At 47.0% G+C, this 23,353-nt stretch overlaps 1 protein-coding gene across 1 annotated transcript in view; it reads left to right on the forward strand.

The window, feature by feature from the left end:
* Positions 1 to 564: 564 nt before the first annotated feature.
* Positions 565 to 23,353, forward strand: part of Phlpp (PH domain leucine-rich repeat protein phosphatase) — an 83,596-nt gene continuing 60,807 nt past the window's right edge. The window contains exons 1-2 of the mRNA XM_011147271.3: positions 565 to 620; positions 13,409 to 15,506. Coding sequence (XP_011145573.2) covers positions 13,698 to 15,506 — 1,809 coding nt within the window. The 5' untranslated portion in view covers positions 565 to 620; positions 13,409 to 13,697. The remainder of the gene's footprint in view (positions 621 to 13,408; positions 15,507 to 23,353) is intronic.

A 23,353-nucleotide genomic window follows, 5' to 3' on the forward strand; every position in this document is an offset into this window, starting at 1 on the left:
ACACGGTACAGCTAGAAAGTACAAGCTTCATGTTACTCCTAATCGAGAACGAAGTGAAGTTGCACAGCGTCCTTTTCGCGTTGAAGAGTCAGCTCCTCTCCAAGATTAACCTTGCTTTAATTGCTTCTCTGTTACTTTCTACATTTATCTTTGGAGGTGGTTTGGAGACGGACGGACAGTCGAGCCAGGTTTGAAAATAATCACTGTCGAGAGAATCGGTTATTTAGCCTCCAAAAGCGAATTGGATGCGAAAACGGAAATCGGGAGTGCCGAACAATGAGCGCGATTCTTCTAGAATGCTAATTACAGCGAATAGTCGCCATATTCTTTGTCGAGTACACTGTCGAGTATTATATAATTCGAAAGTATCGTCGACGTGGTGTATCGTGAAATCTAAATTACAGAAGGATGAAATAACCATACGAATAAGAATCCTATATAAATAATTCTCCTCCTGTGATTTCGAATTATCATTTGATATCAAGTATAAATATTAATTATTATAAATATTGGTTTTAGAAATGATGGTAGGTCGAGAGAGAAAGAAAGAGAGAGAGAGGATTCGAGGGGACAATCTTCAACATTTTTGACTGATGATGATGTTTATGGTCTTCAATGTAGTGAGTCAAATATTTTGATAATTAATTATTGGAAAATTTGTTTACATATACATAGACACACACATATACACGTATATGGTATATAATATAAAATTTCCCTAAAATAAAAACTAAAATATATTTATACTTTTTGTATTTTTCATTATTTTAAATATAATATGCAATTTACTTTACTTTATTACGAAACGAGAACAGGTCAATGAAAATAATTATCCAGTGCGTTTGAGAGAATTAATTAGCATAAATATTAATAAAATATGAACTTTTTACGTTTGTACAAGAACGTGATATTTGCTAAAGATTTAATTATATGTTAGATTTAATAATATGAAAAGATGTCACAATATATATTATAGATTATTAATATTACTCACATTTATAAGCCAAGTTTGGACATTAAAACAGATTTTAACATAAGTATTAATAATTTTATCGAGAGATATGGCAACATTTTTCACGAGAATAATTTTAATGATTGTACTGGTGGTTACAAGCCGTCCTGTCAGTAATAATATTTTTATAATGAAAATATAAATGTATGTGTGCGTGTTTACGCGTATATTATACAAAAAATTCCGTAATAACAACGCATATGCGTACATAGAATAAAAAAATATAACGAAATATTACTATGCGCGCAGTTATTTACAAAGGTTTATAGATAACTGCGCGTAAATGGGACAACTCGTATTAAAGTTATTTGAAACTCGTGTTATTATATACAGTTGAATTCGTTTCACGTTACTGTTATATATATATATATATATATTTTTTTTTTTATAGAAAAAGTAGGTCGCTGTTTTGAAAAATAAAAAACAGTTTTTAAAATCTAAAAAATTGTGATGGATAAATAAAAGTTTATTTGTACATTACGTGCCTGTTGTTGGGCTATGCAATTTTTATTTGCGAAACATTTTTCGATAAAATCGATATTTATGAAGGCTATAGTGTATGTGAAAAATTTAAATCCGATAAATTTATGCGTCGGTATCACATATCAATGCGGCCATTTATTATTTCTGTATCTATATATATATATATATATACATCTCATTAATGACGACGATATATATATCCTCGTCGTCATTAATGAGATGCGATAACATGATTGTCGTTTGTTATTAAGTGGCTTACTGTTACCTCCAAGTTGTTATTAATTATTTTCTCATTCGATTTTGATACTTTCCCTCAAATTCATGTATCGTTGATTCACGGACTACTAAAACCTGACTAAATGAATTCACGCGCAAAGACCACGGCGATATGCGTATCTTATGGAATCGTTGGCACGATATCACTGCTCTTTTATTAGCTGTAATGAACGCAATTAGGATCTCGCTATATTGGATTTTACGGATTTCATGCGGCGATTCGCATAAAATTAAAACATACCGTGCAACCCGCTACGGATATGCGAGGACGTTCGTTCCAATTAATTTCTAACGAGCTCTTGATTGGTAACGAAACCCTCATACCTGCATATCCGTTCTGGCGGGATGCAAATTTACATTAGGCGCCATAAAAACGATCCTTATTGATCTTTAAGTACGATAGCAGCTGTTGGAAATCGAGATTGGCGATTCCCTATCTTTTAACGTCTTTTCCTGTATTTTTTTTTTTTGGTGCTTCGTATCGTCCTTTGTAAGTCATATAGCAGATATTTAATTCAATATTTTCTCAGTGTTGGCATTCTATTTTTTACATATCACCGACGTGCTGTAAATTGCCTGAAACAAATTATCATTATTACGATCTCTAGAAAAAAGCAACAGTAGAAGGTGTAAAAGTTATTACCGATTTATATTATAAAATTATGAAAATTATTACACAGATTCTATATTTTATACATTACCGACGTGGTGCAAAATTATTTGAGACAAATTACCATTATTACTTTTAGAAAAAAAATAATAATAGAAATTGTAAAAAAGTTATTACCGGTTCATATTATAAAATTTGTGAAAATTATTACACAGATATTATAAAAAGTTATTAACTGCTTAATTATTATCGCCTGGCTTTTCCTCTTGAACGAACGTTCAAAGAGGAATTTTTGGATTAAAATTATTTTTTCATTAATACACAAGAGCGTTTTGTAAAACGCACGAAATTTATAAAACAAAGGCTTTCCAAGCGAAGTTCCGCATAGTTAGAAATTCATAACACAAAGCATGTGTGTTTTCCTCTTACATCGCTAAATTGAAAAAAATTCATGTAATTTGAAGAGATCTCCGCGAGCTGGTAACTCGCGTAGCATCTCTCTTGTTCATATCATAACGACCAGAACGGATGAATGAGATGAATCCAAGGAACAAGATTACCATCCGAAATCCATTCTATCAAATAAGCGTCAATTCGTTGAAAACACAACGCTTCACTGAATGGAATTCCGTTGTACGTAGAAAGCACGAACGAGTTCGATCGATACGTCAATGCGGTATGAATCACGCTTTCGACGCTGCAAATTACCGGCATACGGAAACGTCCGAAATATTTCACCCTCTTCGCGCGGCGATTTCTCCCGATTGTTTTGCGCACTCCTTGTTACTTGCGCACTATACACCATTTCAGTAATAGCCTCGTCACCGACAATCCATTTTTTCCGATAAATTTCCATTTTGCACGACGACGAACGCGACGCGACCAATACAGGATATTACAGGACTGCCGCGCTCGCTCTAAATTTGCGAATTGTCCCGGCTCGTGGAAAATTTATAAAAAGGAATCCCGAGTATCGAATCACACAGCCGAGTGAGTGCAGATCGACCTGCACGCTTGGAATAGCCGCATAACGCGCGAGATATCGAACTTTCGGAAATCTTTCCGCTCGTTCGGGAATTTCGACCGGTTCGGGAGTTCTCCCGAAGTCCGCGAGACCCGATCGCAAATTCAAATTGAAATCAGCCAGAAACGTGGTGGATGCGTCTGAGATAAAATGATGCTAAACGGAGAAGCGGCTCCTACATTTTCCTCGATATCTGTTCTTCTGCTTTCTCTCCCGACAGTCCCGAACACGTCTGTCCAGCTCTCGAGGGTGACGAATGGCTAGAGCGTCTCCTCTTGATCCACGGCTGTCCCGAATAAGCAACATCGGGAGAGACGTGAGAGAGCAAGCTGGTTAAGTCCCGCGCTTGGTATAGAATCGCGCTCGCCCTGCCCGATCGCAATACTCGATTCCGCCGCTTCCTCGGATAGAAATCGCATCTTCGCAACGCGCGGCGTGTTCGCGCGGGGGTTCGATCCGGATTACGTCCGACTCGCCGCCGTGTAAACCAAGCAGGATCGGATTAGAACGGGGGGCTATTCCACACAGGCATTGAACGTAGCCGGCATTATACTAACGACGAGCGGTTACTTGATCCGCGCGACACTGTATATAAATGCCGATAACCCCCCCTCTTCGCGAAATTACCAACTCATTAAATCTAGATTAGCGCGGAATTAGCGCGGCCCGCTCCCGCGGCACGGTGGCGCGGTGGACGGCGGCGCGACGCTAAGTCCGACATTGAAACGCGATTTATTTGGAAAATCCGAAGCCAGGAGCAAGGAACGTGCTCGGCCACGGCAGCGTGTTAAATTCGCTGCGCGACCCGTTCCGCGTCTCGTCCGCGCGCGCGCGCGAAAATTGATACAAGGTTTCGCTATCGAGCCGACGATCGAGCCCTTCGGTTTAAGCAGACATGCACGTGCCACAGTGCGCGCTTTATTATCCACTGGAGATGCTTCACCCGGGGATGATGCAACACGCGGATGATGAACATCCGCGTTATCTCGGCGGTAAGCGCTGATAAGAAATACTGGTCGCTGTATAGCGGCTAATCTCCGCGAGATTAGCGGCAGATCGAAGAAAGGAAATAAAAAGAGGCATGCTTATCGAGCAGCGTCGATCGAGTGATTCGGCTTTTCGCGGTTGATCGGAATCCGCATGTCGACGGGATCCGCGACGCGGCGCGGCGCGGCGCGGCGCGGCGCACGATCGTGGAGAACGGCTCCGATCGGCGAGGCTTTCCGCGTCGTTTGATTCCCGCTTGACATTTCTTTCGGATCCGTCCGATAGCTCGCTCAGGTATTCTTAAACCGCCGGCACCGGCGTGCTCTTGCTATGCGCGCGACGTTGCGCGTGACGGACTACGAAAGGCAATATCTTCGGGATGCCGGCGGAATCCCTAAAACCCTCGCGGGTACCGGCGCCGAGAGTGAAACGAATTGCCAGCGCTGGGTGTTCTTGAACCCCGCGCCGGTATCGCGACGACAGGCGACAGGTGTTATCTCGTACCTTTTTCGCGCAACGCGCGTGACTATTAACGGCCGCGCGCCGATCGGCGATTTATGCTTGCGACTTGACGCGCTGCGGATTCCCTTGCTGCGAGGAACGCGACCTTATTTTTATTTCGGCTGAGCCTAACGCACACGGGGAAAAACTCGGCTCGTGTAACTGAATTTCCACGTTTCCCGGGGACCGAAACGGAAACGCAGCGGCGAGGAACAGCCCCTTTGTTGCCGCGACCGAAAACATTCGTCTGAACAACCGGCCGCGTTAGAATTCGGCTGAGATAACCGAGAACAATCGACCGAGTGAGAAATAAAAAAAACTCCCGTGTAGGGGTGTTTTTGTTTCTACAATCGAGTTTTCGTTGGGCCCCTCCCTCTCCTCCCCCCGAGGAGGAAATAGAAATTCAGTTACATGAGAGAAATTTTTCTTTCCGTGCGACTACACGGTTTAATGTCGCGTGAGGCTTAACTTTCATCTCTAGCGAAACATCCCTCGTCAAGCAGCGTTTTTCGGTCCATTGCTGTTTATCGTTAACGTATTGTCGCGCATCTTGGTGCGAAGTTACCGTCGTTGCGCGACAATGGAAAATGTGTGGAAATGCGCGATTCGCGGCGCTGGCACGCAAGCATTATCCGATAAATTACTTTATGAGTTAGCAGAGCCGAGGTAATCAGTGTGCTCGCATGAAGTTAAAGCGATATGCATGTATGTATAGGATGCGCGATATCGAAAACAATGTCGATATATCCTGCATACAATGCGAGACCTGTTTTCGCAGAGGATTTGCGGACATTACTGTCACCAGAAATGGAAGCCTCCTGCCGATATATCTGACGTATCCGCGGATTTGTCGGCGCTGCTCCGTCCGTGATGATTGAATTTTGAAGCAAGATTATTTACTATTGTATGATAAATCAAACAGTTTCGCTTCGACAGCTCGTACGCGCGCCTCGCCCTCGTAATTATGTACAGTTTCGCGATCAAACTTGGCGCGCTCTGTTATAGAAGAGTGTTAATAACGGTTATTGGAACTTCAAGTCGAAGTGAAACGAGTTTGATAAACTACGTTTAAGAAGTTGACAAAGTTTGAAAAAAGGGAAATTGTTTTTCAATTTAATGTTCGCTAATTAAATTTAGTAATTCGCGCACACACGCGAGACTTATTGCCCCTTTCTCTCTCTCTCTCTCTCTCTTTCTTTCTCTATCTCTCTCTCTCTCTCTCTCTCTCTCTCTCTCTCTATCTCTTTCTCCGTCTTCCTCTTCACTTTTCCGCAGGATTTACACCGATTCATTAAAACCGGCGCAATTACATTACGCGTTAAGAGCTTTCGCACGCAGGGGAATACGGGGTTGTCATCGACGAACTTTCCAGCTCTCGATTTACGTCTTATAATTTTCCGTTTTAATTATCATAGCGCCGACCGCCATTCTTCCATTTATATCCTGCGTCGTCCTCTCCTTTCTGGTCCCGGTCTGGAGAAACCCGGGATCTCGCTTCCACGGAGATTCTTAATAAAATCGGAATTGTTAAGTGGGTCGTTATAATCTTAAAAGGAATTCTGTGGCCGGCTGAAGGCTGAAGTTTGACATCTAAAGACGCGAGAAACCGAGCATTTTTTCCTCCTTTACAAACCCGCTCTTTCTCACCGCGATGCTTCTTACGCCTTACTCCCTTAACACCAACCGTTTGCCTTTAATCTCCATATTCAATTGTTTTTAAATGTTTACTCGCAACCGTAAAATTATATACGTATAATGCGAGGGATGCGCTTGTGTTTTTCTCCCGCCGCTCCAAGTTCTCGCAAGTTCAGGGACGATTTCTTCTCAACGAGAAAACTTTCAATTTTTTATGCAGCCTCTCAGATTTTGGTAATCGTATTTCAAAGTCAAAGGAGATCTCCTCTTAATTTATCGCGAATCCAAGTCCCACCTCAGGATGGTCGTCGTCGTCGTTTATTCAAGTCTTTACTAATTCCACGTACTTTCAGCTTTCTCAGCCATGTCGTAGTATTTCCTTTTTACCCTCTCGAAAAATTCTTAACGACTCGACGGTGAATTCACTCGGGGATTTAAGCAAAGTACATTCGCCGGGACTCGGCCGAATGGCGAAAGGATGATTTCCAAACGCCGATAAGTCATCGCCATAAATATCGCCGCGGTGGATCGAGGTCGACAAGTGGTCGTCGCGAAATTCTCATTAATCGAGCGAAGCAGAGCGGCCAAAAAGGGACCGATAAATCACGAGTTCGTTAATCTAGCCGCGGAGTTTGCCAATATTTCACGAACGGTAATAGGTAAATCGGACCCTGCGCCGCGGAATTGAGAGATCGAGCGCGGCCGGCGAGGGGGCCGCGATCGATTAAATATCGGCCGCTGTTGATCCCGCGCACGCTCGAGCGGATTACAAGGGCGACCGAAAGAAGGTCAAGTGGGATCACGGAGGGAAATTCAAGGGGCGATTAGGCGATGTCAGGACTGGATTATACGGACCGACAGCTTTCGGTTCGCGGCGGGCTGAACGTCGCGACGATTGAAATCGTGTCGGTTTAACTTGGAGCTAAATGTGCTTCCGACGTAAGCTCCGTGGAGACAGACAGAGAGAGAGGGAGAGAGAGAGAGAGAGAGAGAGAGAGGGGGGGGGGGGAGAGAGAGGAGAGAACGAGGTTTCCTCGGTTCGGTCCCTTTGAACATTGTATTATTCTTGAACACAGTAAGAGACGCGAAATGGGGTAGAGGCAATATTTGCGCCACGTAATAATGTCTGCCGCGGCGTAAAGAAGTTCTGCATTGCGGTAATCCTCGACTACCGCATTCAACATTTATCCCGCGGCTTCCGCCATTTGCGAATGTAATGGCGAATATCAATGAGTGGAAAGGATCTCTCGTGCTTTGTAAGTTTTGCTTCTCAATAGGAGAGGACTGGTAAATATGAGTAATACCGGGTGTACGATTATTTCGACGGGTCTCCGCTTGGAGAACGCCTGCTGTATCCGACGGTTGGTTTAAAATCCACTCATCGTAATCCTGCGATACGCCCTGAGCAAATCCGCGCTGAGAGCATGTAGTCTCAGCGTTGACGAGATGGCAGTGAGCCTCATTGTGTCGTCAACAGCTTTCGGGGATGCCGACCAAACGTCGGTGCCAGGCCATTTAGACTCATCTGCTTTAATTGGCTTCGTCTGTAATTACGGGGCACGAGAGAGGTGCCCGTGATAGGAATGGCATAGTCAAAGACAATGAAGAAGGAGGCTGGAAGAAGAGGGTGGTGGAGTAACCCGAATAGCCCACACTGACGGGTGCTGCGGCCTGGAGGGATTGGGAAAGTAGGTTTAGAGCCGCCATTGTTAGCTTCCTCCTAGACGGGAAAGGCTCGATACAAATTCTCGCTCGAGACAAAAGAGGATCTTTCTTTATTCGCGGCCGGGGTGCCGTCTTCCATCGCGCGTCGCCAAAGATATTCACAGAATCAGAATCGCGCTACAGTTTGACAAGTATTGTCAGCAGGCGACTCGAGGTCACTTTTTTTGCCCGTGCCGCGTGGAACCTGCGGGAGCAACGTTAAAGTATGCAAATGATATTTTATTTGAAGTATACGCGATTAAAACTCACTCGAGAGTGAGAGAGCGCAGTGGGGAGGAGGGGAGAAGGAAAAAAAGAGAGGAAAAAACACATCTTGTTCTTCTCGCAGCAAACTCGGCTAATACCGTGGGGATTCGCTCGCTCGTGAATCCTTCATTTCGTGGATCCTTCTGCTCTTCCTGTCTCCCTCTCTCGCATCTGCACGCTGTGGGGCGTGAGCGCATGCGCGCGCTTTGTTTTCATAAATCCTTCCTTCCGCGGATACTCGGTTACCGTGAATCGCGAAGGCGATAATTCGCCAAGTCGTAACTTGGTCCTCGCAACTTGTATTACGACTCGCAACGGCGATAACTCTCGAACCTGCCGCCACGGTGTTACAAATTGCGGGGATCGCTCTCGTACGCGACCGCCGTGCGAGCCCGTTGAATCGTTTGACCGAGGCGGCCACGTTTTTCGGTGACCGCGCAAACACGCGAGGCGCACCCATGCGACCACTTCCTGAGCTGTGAAAGGGTGGACACGCCGTTCTGCCCGAGAAAGGGAGCCAAGAGAGAGAGAGAGAGAGAGAGCCGCGTGGGAATGGCCTCCTTCGTGTCGAATTACCTTCGAGCGTAACGTTCTTAAACCGCTATCGGAGACAATGCACTTTGCTTATGAAACAATGTCTCGCGAATCCGCACGCGGCCGTGTGGATTTTGTCTGACGAATCGCGTGATGACGTTCCTCAAAAAGCGTGTCTGGCAATGATGAGGCAACACGTTCCTTCACCGAGAAGAGCCAATTTTACCGCGCCGGCGGATATTCGCTCGACGGTCATCGTGGAATTATAAAAAAGAGAAAAGGGAAAACTCTGGCAACCTGGCTGGCTTCATCACCGGAAAATCTCTTGTCCCGCTTGCGCGAAAGCCTCGATCTCGCCGCACTTGACCGCGCGCACCATAATGAGACGGTCTTTAATGGTCGGTTTTACCAAGGTCGATTAACTTGGACCATAATTCACCCTATCCCTCGTCTCTCTTTCCACCCGTGATTCCGCGAAGAGATAAAGGGTCTCTCGAATGAAGCTCGTTAAAGTTCAAGATATTAGTCAAACCGCACCGGCATCAGTCAAGACCGCCGAACCCTCTCAAAATTCTTCCGAAAATTTTTCACGCTCTCTTCCTCCTCCTCCTCCCCCCTCCCGCGCGTTTCTCCCGCGTCAGCTGCGCGTCTGCGAGTAACTGCAGCCGCGCTTCCGAAATTTCATACTCGAGAAGCTGGCGAGAGCCCGGGCCATCGGGATCCTCCCCGCCCGCCCGGCAGAATCGCGAGCGTCTTCGATCGCTAACCTTTCCACAGACATTCCCGAAATTCATCCTCCTCTCCAACTATTCAGCAAGAGCGGAAGTACATCATTCCGCTGCCATTGGTTCCCCCCGACGAGGGTCGCCAGTTGGGGAACACCGCGTCGCGCCGTCCTGCTCTTGCTCGACGTGCTACAACACGTGACGCGTGAACACGTGGGAAGGAGAGACCTTTCTCTCTCCTCCCTCCCACCTGGCCCTGACGCACTCTCCCTCCCCCCTCTCTCCTCTGTCTCTCTCTCTGTCTCTCTCTCTCTCTCTCTCTCCTCTCTCTCTCTCTCTCTCTCTCTCTCTCTCTCTCTCTCTCTCTCTCTCTCTCTCTCTCTCTCTTTCTTCTCCTCTCTTTTTCTCTTCCGTTTTCATCCTCCGGCAGCCAACAGGTAGAAAGAGAGACAGGTGGCTCGCCGGCGATGTATTCATGATGCCGGCTGCGATACGACAATCCTGAACTCTCTGGTCAGTGTTTGCGATGACTACCTCGTGAATCGACGCGTCCGTTCGATGATTGTAAATCGCGATGTCGCGGCTTCCTGCCTGGCTCTCTCTCGTGGAGTCGATCAAAGCCGCTCGCGAACGCGAGGATGAAAAATAGTGTTGTTGATTATCGACGATATCTGGCAACTGTAACGCACCCGAGCCGGAATTTCGAATTTTTTTCGGCCGCTTGTGACTCTTGTGATACGTGCGAATCAATCGACGAGCGATTTTTGTTGGCGCGCAGTTTAAACAAAATCGTCGGTGATGAGGGAATAAAGTGCGCCGAATCACGCGAAGTCGCGTGTTTCGAACGGTGCGAGTGCTCAAAAACGCGAAATTGGATGATTTTGTGCCTTTTGGTTGGTCCATCTCGATCAGAGGGTCAACGAGAGACATTATTTTCTCTTTTGAACATGGATATAGATCCTAACCGTGCAGATGAGAATACCTTTCTTCGATGAATAAACGATCTAAATAATGCGGGGTCTGTAAAACCGCAAATGAGGGATTCTCTCTCACGTAGATCCTTGCTTTTGCAGAATTCAGACAAAGCTCAAATTTACTTTGCCGCCATAACGATTACATAATTCTATCTCGGTTAAAAAAAAAACATTACCATTGCTCTCCAACGCGCGAAATCAGCTGGGATGCGGATTAAGTTTCTCGGTTTAATGTCTTGACGTTTCAGTTCGCGAAATCCTATAATATACACTGGTAACGTCAATATTCATCCTCCTCTCGAAAGTTTCCGAGCATTATTCCGGCGTTCAACGGTAAAGAAAGAGAGAGAGAGAGAGAGAGAGAGAGAGAGAGAGAGAGAGAGGGAGAGAGAGAGAGAGAAGAGAGAAGAGAGGGGGCAGGATATTCGGTTTCGGTGTTTCAAGGTGAGGGAGAGGAGATAAAGGGAGATAAGTGACTGCGAATTGCATATTCCTGTACAAGAGAACGCTACGGTCAATAATTCACGTTACATTTACCAAGTTTGGAATGGATCTCGAGGAAAACATCGTGTCGCCCTCGCGATCTGTCGATTTCGGTTTCGCCTTTCGGCGCATAACGGATATCGACCGTGGAGTGTTGCGCACCAAATTCTGTTAGCCGGAAATATTTGTTCGGTAATATTGGCAGACGACTCGATGGAAATTGTCGTTCTTGCTCCTCTGACAAATGGCTATTATCGTTGATGATTTTATTCCTTCCGCAGTTAATATTTGTTTTCGCCGACAAGATTGCCACGGACTCTCCCACCTGCGTGCCGTTCGATTTCCGGTCGAAACTGCGACGGGAAGCGCTCTTTATCGAATGTACATTAATTGCGAAAAACTAGCGGGCGGCTATTTCGCAAAATGGAGGCGTAACAGACCGAGGTCTCGCGGTTTGTATCGTCGCGTATGAAAGAGAACACCGCGCGCGATAACGAAATAGAGAACAAAAGCGGAACCGATGATAACCTTTCACCGCTCGCATTACTTGTAATGAACGCTGACGGTGTTAGCGTGGGATTAACAATGTTTCTCTCGCGCTCGCTAACGCGCACGCTCGTTAAGCTGCGCACGTTCGGTGCGTTTCATCGCGCGTTTATCCGCGCGCGAGCGTGAAGAAAAAACTCCGTCAGAGAGGACGCCATCTCATTTCCATTTCTTTTCACGACGCATCCGCGATCCGGCTTGCTCGCACGAGCTTGTACGTGGTTGATTGAAGTACCATCCGAGTGTCCTCCGGGCCCTTGTCGCTCAATTTATACGAAGCATAACGCCGCGACACGCCCCGGAAACTCGCGTTTCGTGAGAAAGGAAGCGGCTCCTCTCCCTTGCCCTATTCCCTTCCCTCCCTTGGGCTCTCCCCTGGCCCCTTCCCCTCGCCCGATCGATATATAAATTTTCTCCCGCGAACGCGGCGATAAACTTAAGACGAATTCCTTTTCGGCTGCGGGACGATAGATAAATAGAAAGCAGAGCTACGTGATTCGAAGTCGCAAGTGCAACACGTATTCGCGTCCCTCCCTTGCCCTCCGCTTGCCGGCCGCTTCGATCTCCCCGCGGATTACTTTCACACGTTTCACGGTTATGTATTTCGCCTCGTCGGTGGTGTCTGGAAGGTATTCCCCGCCGGGAACGGATTCTCTGATCACTGACGGCGCGCGCGACAACGTGACGCGACGTCGGCGATCGAGAGACGCGTTTCACGGGGAGACGAATTTATCGCGAGAGCTCTCTCGGCTATGAAGGACAGGAGTAACTTATCTTACTTAGTCACGAGGCACGCGCACAGGAGACGGCAACTCAAGGACTGCCCCGAGACATTTCGACAGTCACCTCTTTCAGGCTTGACTTTGGGATTGACTTGGTCTACCGAGCCATCTTAATTTGATCGATGAGTTGAAATATCAGGGATATCGATTAGATGTTGAGTTCCTCTGCCGGGATCTATCGTTGATACAGCACACTCCGAGGACTGAGCGTCGTTTAAGAAATTTCGCCTCGCCGACGTTCGTCTCTAATGACTTCGTTTATACGGACACTTTGACCGACCGCATTATTACGTACGCACGTACGTACGGACGTCGACGTTGCCGAAACGCGCCGTCCAGCCGTGACATTTTATACGGCTTCCCCTGCACATAAAAACGACAGCGATACATTCGCCGTATCAGCATAGTCATTTGTCGACGATCTGTCACGATCCCACTTCCGTCATGTGGAAATTTCGTTATTCCGCAACGGCATAATCGTAAACCGCGATCTCGCAAATTCCGCGACATCGACGTCGCTCGTACGTGCTCTACGTGTTTCGCGCATTCCGCGTGTAAAAGTGCAAGTTTTCAACCAACGATTTTTCTGACGGTGTCGACTTTTTGTCCCTTGAGAATAGATCACGCAAAGCGACAAGTGAAAAGTCAAGCGAGGTAGATGAACCTCGCGAAACTAAGGATTTACGAATGGTAAAGTTGCTATCCGGGTATTTCGCGTAATATTTAAATTAAACACTCACACGTATATATGTCTCTCTTCACGTGAATATCGATATAAAATATTGGAAAATAGTCGATAACATTTATTATTAGGTGATAATATTAATAGCTCGAAACGATATTTTTATCATGAATGTTGCAACAGGTCGCTGCGTGTGTGAATAGTTTACTATCGAGATTCTGAACGGGGGACACCTCATTGAACAACTATCTCATAAAGATGCTAACAAGAAAAACAACAAGAAAAACTCGTCGTTCGTTTCACTACAAAAATTAACAAAGAACGAACAGTGCTCGCGCACCGTGAATATCAGTGAGCGTGTACACATAAAATGCGCGGATAACGACGTCGTAGATCACAGCTGTCGTCGATTTGCGCAAAGCGCAAAGCACATCGGAATCCGACCGGTGACGGAGAAACGCGCTACAGGAAAATGCTGATCGCCAGTGCGTCCAACAATCAGACGATCGCTCCATCGTCATCCGTGAAATTACGAAGATCCCGCCGATTGTCGTCCACCCGAGGGTTGAAGCAGCGAACGATCGCAAATCCCCCGACCCATCCTCTTGCTTGCCAACATGTCGATCAGAGGCTCGGTCTTATGGCGAGCAAGAATACCGGCGAACACAACACTGCTGATAGACTGCTGATAAACTGGGAGGTGAACGAAAGGATCAGCCTGAGCAGCGGCTCCAGCGTAGGACTGGCGGTGCGTCCCGACACCAAGAGGGGCATCGAGTTCAGCGAGAATCGCCGGAGGGTGGTCGACAGCAGGTCGAAGAGCAGCGAGTGTTCGGAAGCGAGTCGCGCAGCCAAGTTCTCGTCGTCGTCGTCGTCGGCCAAGCCGCAGTTGCAGCTGATGAACGTATCCGGGTTTCCAGCAAACGTCGATAGGAAGCATCGCGGTTCCTGGTCGATCGAGACCGACACGACGGATGAGAACGTAATCAAGAGCGACTCCAAGTACGAAATCGGTATTCCCAGTCGGAGCTTCGCGACGAGGAAGCAGAGGCAGCAGCAGCAGGACACGCTCAGGAAGGTGAACGACGACACGACGAGGAGATGGACGAAGAACAAGTCCGGCGACTCCATCTCGAAACGGCTGGAGCTGATCCACGAGCTGAATCAGAAGATCCTGGCTAACTACGAGAAGTTTCAACAGAGATCGAAGCGCGCCAAGGACGCGAAGGAGCAGGCCGTGAAGAGCCGCGCCAAGGAAACTGACAAACAAGGAACTGAAGGAACTGAACACATCTACTCGGAAATCAAGAGAAAGGGCAAAACGACGTGTAGAACGAGCGACCGAAAGAGTCAGAAGATCCCTAGACAGGATACTCTTAAACAGAATGTATCTAGGAGGGATTCTCCAAAACAGGACCTCTCCGGGCAGATTGATATCGGTAAATTTACCTTCTCAAAGAAGGTAAACCACCGCGAGAGGATCAGCAGTAAAGACGGATCAGAGAAAAAGGAGTCGTCGAGAGTCATAGATAAGCCCGATCGGCGGGTCCTTTGTGAGAATGCGAATTTTAGCCTGGCGATTAAGGACGATTTTCGCTACGAAGCGGACGACGAGAACACGCGGTCGTCGACGAGCGCGAAATCGAAGGAGAAGAAAGGACGACGGTCCGAGGGAAGTTCGATTTTCTACACGAACGAAGACCCGCCGCCGTCGAGCGAGATAAAATCTGCCTCGTCCGAAAATTGTTTGGAGAACTCGAGATTGTATCCCGAGAACCGCTGCAATCCTGGCAACGATCGGCCGAGGCTGGACGACGGAAGCGCGAAGGTAAATGCAAGGGATCACGCGTCGGAGATTGATCGGTCCGATCCGCGAGAAGATGCCGGATCACGCGCCGAGCCGGCCGACGCTGTCGTCCTGGACGAGAAAATCCTGGAGTGCAGAATCCTCGAGAACCTGGACGAGACGATCGACAAATTCGATAACGAAAGGACGCAGCTGACATCGGGGGATAGCAACGACGAGAAGGACAGCTTTAGCACGGATTCTATACAGAGTCGCAGCCCGTCGAGCGCCAAAGGCTCCAAGGATGCTAACCTCTTGGATACCTTCAATTCCTCCTGGGACTCCGGAGTCGGCGTGGACGTTAGTAACGGAAGCGGGTGGGTGAGGATACACACGGGGATCGAGAGCAGTCTCGTATATCTTACCTTGGACACCACAGCCAAGGACGTCTGCAGAGACATGCTGCTGGGAGACGACTTGTCTCTGTTTGTCCAGGTAAACGGCGACTCCCGCGGCTGATTGTTCTTTCAGCTCCCGCGCCAACAGAGCCCGCGCGTATTTCACGATGAAAGCGCGGGTTAGCCGAGAGAGGTGTAAATGAACTCTTCGCGAGCGTCGAGGATTGAAATCGGTATAATTCCGGTGAAATTAAACGAATTTACGGCAAATTTATCCGCCGGCTATTATCTGCATCCGTTATCTACAGCCATTACCGCGTTTTCGCCACCGCGAATAGGTACGGGAATTATCTCCATCTCTCTTATTCTCTCTCTCTCTCTCTCTCTCTCTCTCTCTGTCTCTCTCTCTCTCTCTCTCTGTCTCTCTGTCTCTCTCTTCTGGCAGTTATTCTCGACTTTAATAGGAAGAGAGAAAGATAAAACTCATTTCTATACGCATTCTTTAAACAATCCGACGCAACGTTGGCAATTTCGCGAAGAAACGTCCGGCGTCTCCGCAGAGTGCCGGCGATACGAAATTTAAGGCTCCTCCTTTCGCAATCGGTGATTCGTAACATTGGGATTTATAGCCGCTGAAATTACAGCGGTTACAATAGCTCCGTGTCGTCCTTATTCTGAAATTTTTATTTATCGACCACGACCACACCACGCTGAGAAGAGCAAAGTAACCCTCTCTCGTCGTTTGCGCGCCACTGTCGCGCGGGGACAAGCGCACCGTGCAGCCCGGCTTCTCAAAGATAACGATGTACGCGCGAGTAATCAAAGGAGTCTAAGACTTAAATAGCCGGCTAGCTCCGGTGAAAGAAGTTTTGGCTCAATGAGAATATTGAAGCCGCCGAGCTAACTATATCCGTGCGGGAAGGACGAGTTCGCTGGATTCCGCGAACCTCCTAATAGCGAGAGCATTTAGACGCCTCATTACTCGGTAATTGTTAATTGGCCGCAAGTAGTTAATTATCGGCTGTGTTGAAGCTCAATGCGGGGGAATGTCAAGTGTCTGAGACCTTAGACTCCCATCTTGAAAATAACATCGTTCCATTCACGCCTGAAACACAAAAGGGGAACAAAGCGATTGTTCCTTTAGTCCGATTAGATAATAATCAGAAAATTCTTCGACAACGCTGAGTATTTTATTGATTGATGCAAATGTGTATGAACGTGAAGAAAAAGGGGGATGGTGTGTGTGAGAACGAGCTGAAATAATTTACTTAATTTATACATCGTGCTCTCGTTAAAGCAGACATTGCAATCTTTTACACAGAGTGTCATTAATTACGCATTTTCTCGAGCGGACGCAAACGGGGTAAATACGTTGCAGTTCGATCGGTTTCGCTGCCTCGTAAATAATATAATTCATTATTGTTTTTCATGCGCACGCTTTGTTAGACATCCCGTTATATATTTGCATCGAAATTTGTAATTAAAATTATCGCGGAATACAGCAAACGGGCATTCGCTTATCGCGAATTAAATGTTGCACGAGATAAAACCGAGCGTAGTCGAAATTATTTATCAACAGAAATTGCATCTCCGATTTTAAATGTGACGCACGCTGGTCTCGGCACGACGCGCGCCGAGATTCGTCCGTCTTCCGCAAAATGCTGTGAAGAAAACACGAGACCGTGGGGAGACTTTGCGTGACGTTTCTCTCTCTCTCTCTCTCTCTCTCCCTCTCTCTCTCTCTCTCTCTCTCTCTCTCTCTAAATTTCTAAACGTTTCCCGCGCTGCGTGCGCGATATTTTCATACTGTCCGCTGCGCGCGTTTGTCCGCGGGACAATTTCAAAATAGCGAATTTAATTAAATTATCATCATGGAATTGAAACACATATAAACGGTATCGCGTTCCTCTTGCACAGGGACGCATATAAATACAATGGTAAAATGTTTTACGAGTTTAAAACATCGCGTCCGCGGGACTTGGGAAATATCCGAACGTTAATTTGCACGTTAATTTCCCCCGATTATGGGCACGACACGTGAGAATTCGCTGCGTAATACGTGCGATGAATGGGAATGCGCCGCGTTTTCTTCTTCTCTTTCTCTCTCCTTCAAATTGATTTTTTGCCAGTTATCCGTATTATTCGCACGGTTGACTGCTCGAGCGGCTTTCGCGCGCGCGGCGAAAAACCATGCCAACACCTCCCGCGGATTTCTTTCCGAGCATTCGCCATTCAGAATGTAACTGCACCGAGAGTCGCAATATCACTGTCTGAATGCGCGTAATTCCTTAACGCAATTATTCTGAATACGTGACTGCGATGCGAACGGAATGATTAAGACTTCGTTCATTTGTCGAGCGTGAAGAACGAAGCGACGCGGAAAATTCGCTCGTTTTCATTAAGCGCGCGAAAAAGCAGAAGGATGGAGAATTTACTCGCTCGCGAAACAGCCGGCGCTGCTCGGCGCAACGAGCGGCCGTCTGCCGTCGTGCGATTTCGTGCGATCGTCGCTTCGCGAAAAATCCGACTCTGGCTCTTTCTTCTGGCTCTTCCGTCACTCCGGGTTCACAGTGTCGTCCAGTATATGCGACGGGCGTGGGTCACGATCGCCACATGCTAACGGAATTTTTCCGCCGACGTGCCGAAAGACAGCTCTCAGAGTTCCGTGGGCTCGAAGGGGGGGGGGCAGGGAGGAGGCAGGGAGGAGAATGCAACGGGGCCGGCGGCGACGCGATCGCCAAAGAATCTCTATATTTTCAACGTGCGCCGATGATATTAAAGATCCGCCGGCCGCGGTAGGAATCTACTGCCGCAACGTGGTGCTCGTCGATGAAGACTTCCTCGACGTATGGAACCCTCGTACCGTGAACGCGCGCGGGCTTATCGCGTTAAAAAACTAAGTGACCCAGATCCGCGGGAATGTCCCCTCCCGTCCCCGGTTACTCGTGGAGGCTAAGCTAAAAATAATGCTCGCTTGCTCGAATGTCGCAAGTTCGGTCTCGCGCCCCCCCCCCCTTCCTCCCTCTCTCCCGCCTCCAATTAATCCGGAAAGATAATCGCCCGCGTGGAAATCCGCGCACGGCCGTATCGGTGTCGGTTGACCGCCGCCGGCGCCGCCAATCACGGCACTGCCGGCTCGATGTCGAGCCGCCGAAGTTTCACCGCAGAGCGATAACGTCCTTCCACGTGAACGTCCACGTGTACGAACGGCGGGACGCTTAGAAAATCATGCGGGGCCGGTATGATGGGCGTGACGGTGCGCGAAGGGCATCGCTTGACCCGATATTTCGGAGAGCGTGCTCGCCGAGCTCGTGTCCGGTCATCGGTTCGTCCGTTATCGTCGTTATCACAATAACGGCGGCAGCGTATCTCTCAAGACTGCGAGTCCCTTCGCCGTGGATCGTCGCCGTCGAATTAGCGGGAAACTACGCGCGATTCCTCCTCGAGCGATATCGGAGTGCAGTGCGCGTCAACGTCGTGGCTCGCATTGACCCGAATGGACGTCGCAGCTCCGACAGTTCAACAGTAATAAACTGTCACTGACACGTCACAGGCACAGGCGAATGTTTGATCGCGGCCGCGTTAACACGCGATCGACCTGTCGGAGGGCGTAACCACGTGGCTTCCTGAGTTGGGCGTCTTCGAAAAGTCGCGCGAGGTTGCAGCCGAGCTCGAACGACAAAGGTTGCGAGAGTGAAGCGAGAGTAAGTCCGTGAGTCAATAGCCCGAAGTGCAAATTTATATAAAATCGTGCGTCCACAATTTGTCCAGTACGCAACTCGAAGGATGACACTCTCTCAGGGGAGTGCTGAGATGAGGACAATCGCTCGTTTGCCCTTCTTGTTCATAAATCTCGCTCGTACCGATCGCGAGCGATCGATGGCGACGCGTCATTTGAAGGGAAACGCTCGTAGGAGCGCGTTCGTGACGATATTTGCGCGGTTTTTTTTACTTGGTCCTAATTTTTGTTCGCGGACGGATAAATAAGGATGATTTAGGTGATGAGAGAGAAAAATGTGATATATCGCGGACAAACGAACGCCGCGCGTGAATTTCATAAAAAGCCGCGCTCTGGGCTGCTAACTTCACAGCGAGAGCGAGGCTACGGTGAGGTTGCAGAAACCCGGAATCCGACATGCGAAACTCGCTAGCTGACTGGTTGGTTGGCGCAACGAAACGAACCCAGGCATTATTTCTACGAGAGATCCCGCGGGATTCGCGAGAGACTGTCGTCGCCGCGGTGGAAGGACCGTTCGATCTCGCAGATCGAAACTCCGCGTTCGTTCGACGATTGTTATTGGTCGGAGGAAAGAGAGATCGATGCGCGAGTAAAGAGGGCCAATCCATGAAAACAAACGAAAGATTCCGCAGATCGTGAAATCTCTCGAGAAACGTTCCGCCAGGGTCGGAGCCGCGGTACGGCGAGAAATATTTAACTTTGCTATCGTGCGCGCGAAGGCTTGAAGGTAAACGTGACGCAGGAATGTACGCAGGATCGCGCAGTGACGTAGCAATATTTCGTTAGATTTAAATTCGCGCATGCTCGCTGATATATTTGCGCTGGACGTCCCCATTTTGTCACAGCAAATCACGATTACTATTCGCAAATGCGCCATACGTCGATGATGTATACGACAGAGAAAGGGGGCAGGGAGGCAGGGAGGAAGGAAGGAAGGGAGAGACGGGCTTTCGCCCGTTGCGCGACAGATTTAAGTCTGACGGATGAAAATACGTTTCGCGCCGTACGCGCGTTTCTCTCCTCGTCTAACAATCAAATAATCCGAAAGTCTCGTCGGCCCTGTTTTCTCCCTGAGTGGAAAGCGTCACGGCGCTTTTCGGTGACAAACAAACGTGCATGAAGACGGACGGCATGATAATGAATTCAACGAACGTATAATGCGGGATTTAACGTGGCAAGAAGGAGCATTTGATATTCATCCGCGGTAGAAGCCAATCTTCGGCTTGAAGATCATTCGCAGCACGTGATGTTCTTGTCTTCGCGTCGGCGCGATTATCGCAAATGGTCGGCCCGCTCGTGCGAATTATCCGCTTTCGCAGTGCTCGACGAGCGTCTTTATTCGCGCGAGATCTCCGTAATTGTTCTCCCATCGGCCGCTCAATCGGCTATTCAAATCTCTCCAACTTATTTCTACTCGAAGTTACGTATTCCATTATTTCGTATCACCTCTCTATCGTACTCGCACATAGAAGAGATTATCCCGCGTTCAAGCAAGCGAACGAACAAACAAACAAACAAATTAAAGATATACTAATAGTTGAGCAACACGCCGCGTATCTGAAAGTTTCAAGCCGCGCGTTAGTATAATGCATCAGATATATGTGGGTGGCTTGATATTCATTACGCCTCCGCAAAATAGGTCTCGCGAAGTAATCGCGCAAACTTGTCACACGTTACCATTCCGCTTCTAAGTACTCGCGGAACACAGATTATTCCACATCGGGATTATGGAGTCTGGCGCGCCGAATTAGAGCAAACTAGACGCGCCACGCGGAAGAGCTCGTTTCCCACAATGGCAGTGTTTCGAGCTCTTGACAGGCCTGACACGTCAGGCTCATCTGTCAAGCTGCACGAACAATGTGCAGAGCCGGGAAGACTTATGCGAGGACCGTTGAAGTTGCGTCTCGGTTTGATCGCGAGTTAATTGCACCGCGACGGGGATTGAAACGCGTCGGGAGGCTGAAGACCGCGACAGGATTCTTTCTACGAGACGCGCGATATTCTCATCGAGTACGCCTTCCTGATCTAAATGAAAAATCTCATTTGCGTGAGGTAATACAATTTGGACAGAGAACGAGGAAAATTTCAGGAAACACAATCTCGACCCCAGTCGATTGAATTATATAACATAAGCAGGATTACATGATTCGATCGACTGAGACTTAAACTGAATCTTCTTGAATTTACTTAAGATAAGCTTGAAGAGCTGAAGAACCTCCGGTGGAGAAACTTCAGATGTAACATTATACAAGCTATTATCCTACCTTAACTTTTTACAAATTTATTGCCAGTTTCTACACGTTGATACACTATAGATACTATAGAAAGATTTGTTTCACAATTATTTCATATTTGATTATTTCAATAATCTACCTACATGTTATCTATATTCTTCGCTTTAATAAGCAATATACCGATTATATAACTTATTTAATTATGTTACAAATGCAATTAGGTTATACGCGATAACCTAATTTAAATAAAATATCAAAAAAGTCAAATATTAAATAAAATACCAAATAAAATTATTAATTATCGATAAAATAAAATAATATTCTTCTGAAAATATATATGAGGCCTCGATGCCCGCGTCTTAACATCTTTCGTATTAGCCTTCCAACCCAGCATTCTCGTAGATGCAATTCAATCAGAGAGATGCGTATTAATTAACGCGATGCCAACGCGCGAGTCCAATTAAACATTTCGAGATATTTTAACCACCCAGTGGAAATTGTACTTGACGCAATGTTCAGGCACAGAAAAGTACGTTATACACGACAGTATCAAAACAATGAGCAAGAAAAACAATGTTTCGCCAGTCACTGAACGACCGAGTCATCACAGCTCATAACAAGTAACGCTCTCATAACATTCCAGATCTTCAGGATAGTCTAGATCTTCATACGACGTATATACTTTTTCGAGTGTTGTCTTTCAAGGCATCAAACAACACGCACCGTGGAATATGCGAAATTTCCAACTTCAACGAACGTTTGATGAATTTATTTGGGTTGAAAAGTCTTCCCGTGTTTAAGTCGAAGTTTAAGTCGGGATTTATCTGACTGTCATCTTATGGATAATTATTGTTTCATCGATCTTTCTGAATAATTGTCAGCCAATTTGTGTAAATTCCTTTTTAAATCTCAACGTGGAAAAATACGGGAATAAACAGTCATGTGTAATGTCAACAGGAGGCAATTTATAATATCTCGAAATTATGCATCGAGTTCCTTCAAGTTCGACGGAATTTGCTGGATTAATGTAGAACCTAAATTTCGACTTGGCTAATGTCTACACTATACACTATATTGTTCAAATATCATTTAATCATCTTTGATCTAGAGATTGCATAAACTTTTAATAGAATTCCAATGCAAGTTTCCACGCTGTTGTAGCGAGTCAGAACAAAAGTCTCGAATAATCTGATGATCGTTTCGTAAACCAACAAAACCACCACAATCAACGTCGCGTCGCGACGAATGGAGAAAACGTCCAATTAGATTCGATCTAATCTGGCGGCATTAATTGGCCGTCCTAATGATTGTGGGTCGTCGGTCCGAATCAAGATTGCGTCCGGTAGCGCTCCGTGAGAATACGTAAAACTCTCTTTAACCCCTTTCCTAACAGAGACGAACCCTTTTACGGCTAACTAAAATCGCGATTTGTTGCTTCCATTTTGCGAACGCTCCATTTACGATCTAGCGCATTTAACGAGCGTCGCTTTACGAGCGACATTGTTTAACGATTGCTGCTTTACAGCGCCCGTCGTTGCTTAACGATTCCGTTGTACTTTTTTCATATACCGACGGGAAAATAGGAGGTGCGAAAAAAGGGTGAGAGGAGGAAAAAAGAGGGGCGAGAAAGAGAGAGAGAGAGAGAGAGAGAGAGAGAGAGAGAGAGGGAAGGCGGGTGAATTGGGAAGCGAGAGGAATGTTTCATAGACGACGATAAAGTCGGCTGGATCGCTTCGTCAAAAAGCACTTTGTATCCCTGGTTGCGGGAGATACTTTTTTATGGCTTTCTGATGCCAGTAAGCAGCCGAATTTTATACGATAAAATTCCATTGGCAGCGACGATTAATAGTTATACAAATTTATGAAGCACTCGCTGTTGACGCTTCCGGGAATATCGCTTTCCCATATTTTTCTTTTTACCGTATCCATAATCCTGCAACTATCACTTGCATTTAATCCTCTGACGTCTAT

This window comes from Harpegnathos saltator, unplaced genomic scaffold, assembly GCF_003227715.2.
Source record: "Harpegnathos saltator strain DR-91 unplaced genomic scaffold, Hsal_v8.6 scaffold47, whole genome shotgun sequence".
NCBI classification, from domain to species: Eukaryota; Metazoa; Arthropoda; class Insecta; order Hymenoptera; family Formicidae; genus Harpegnathos; species Harpegnathos saltator.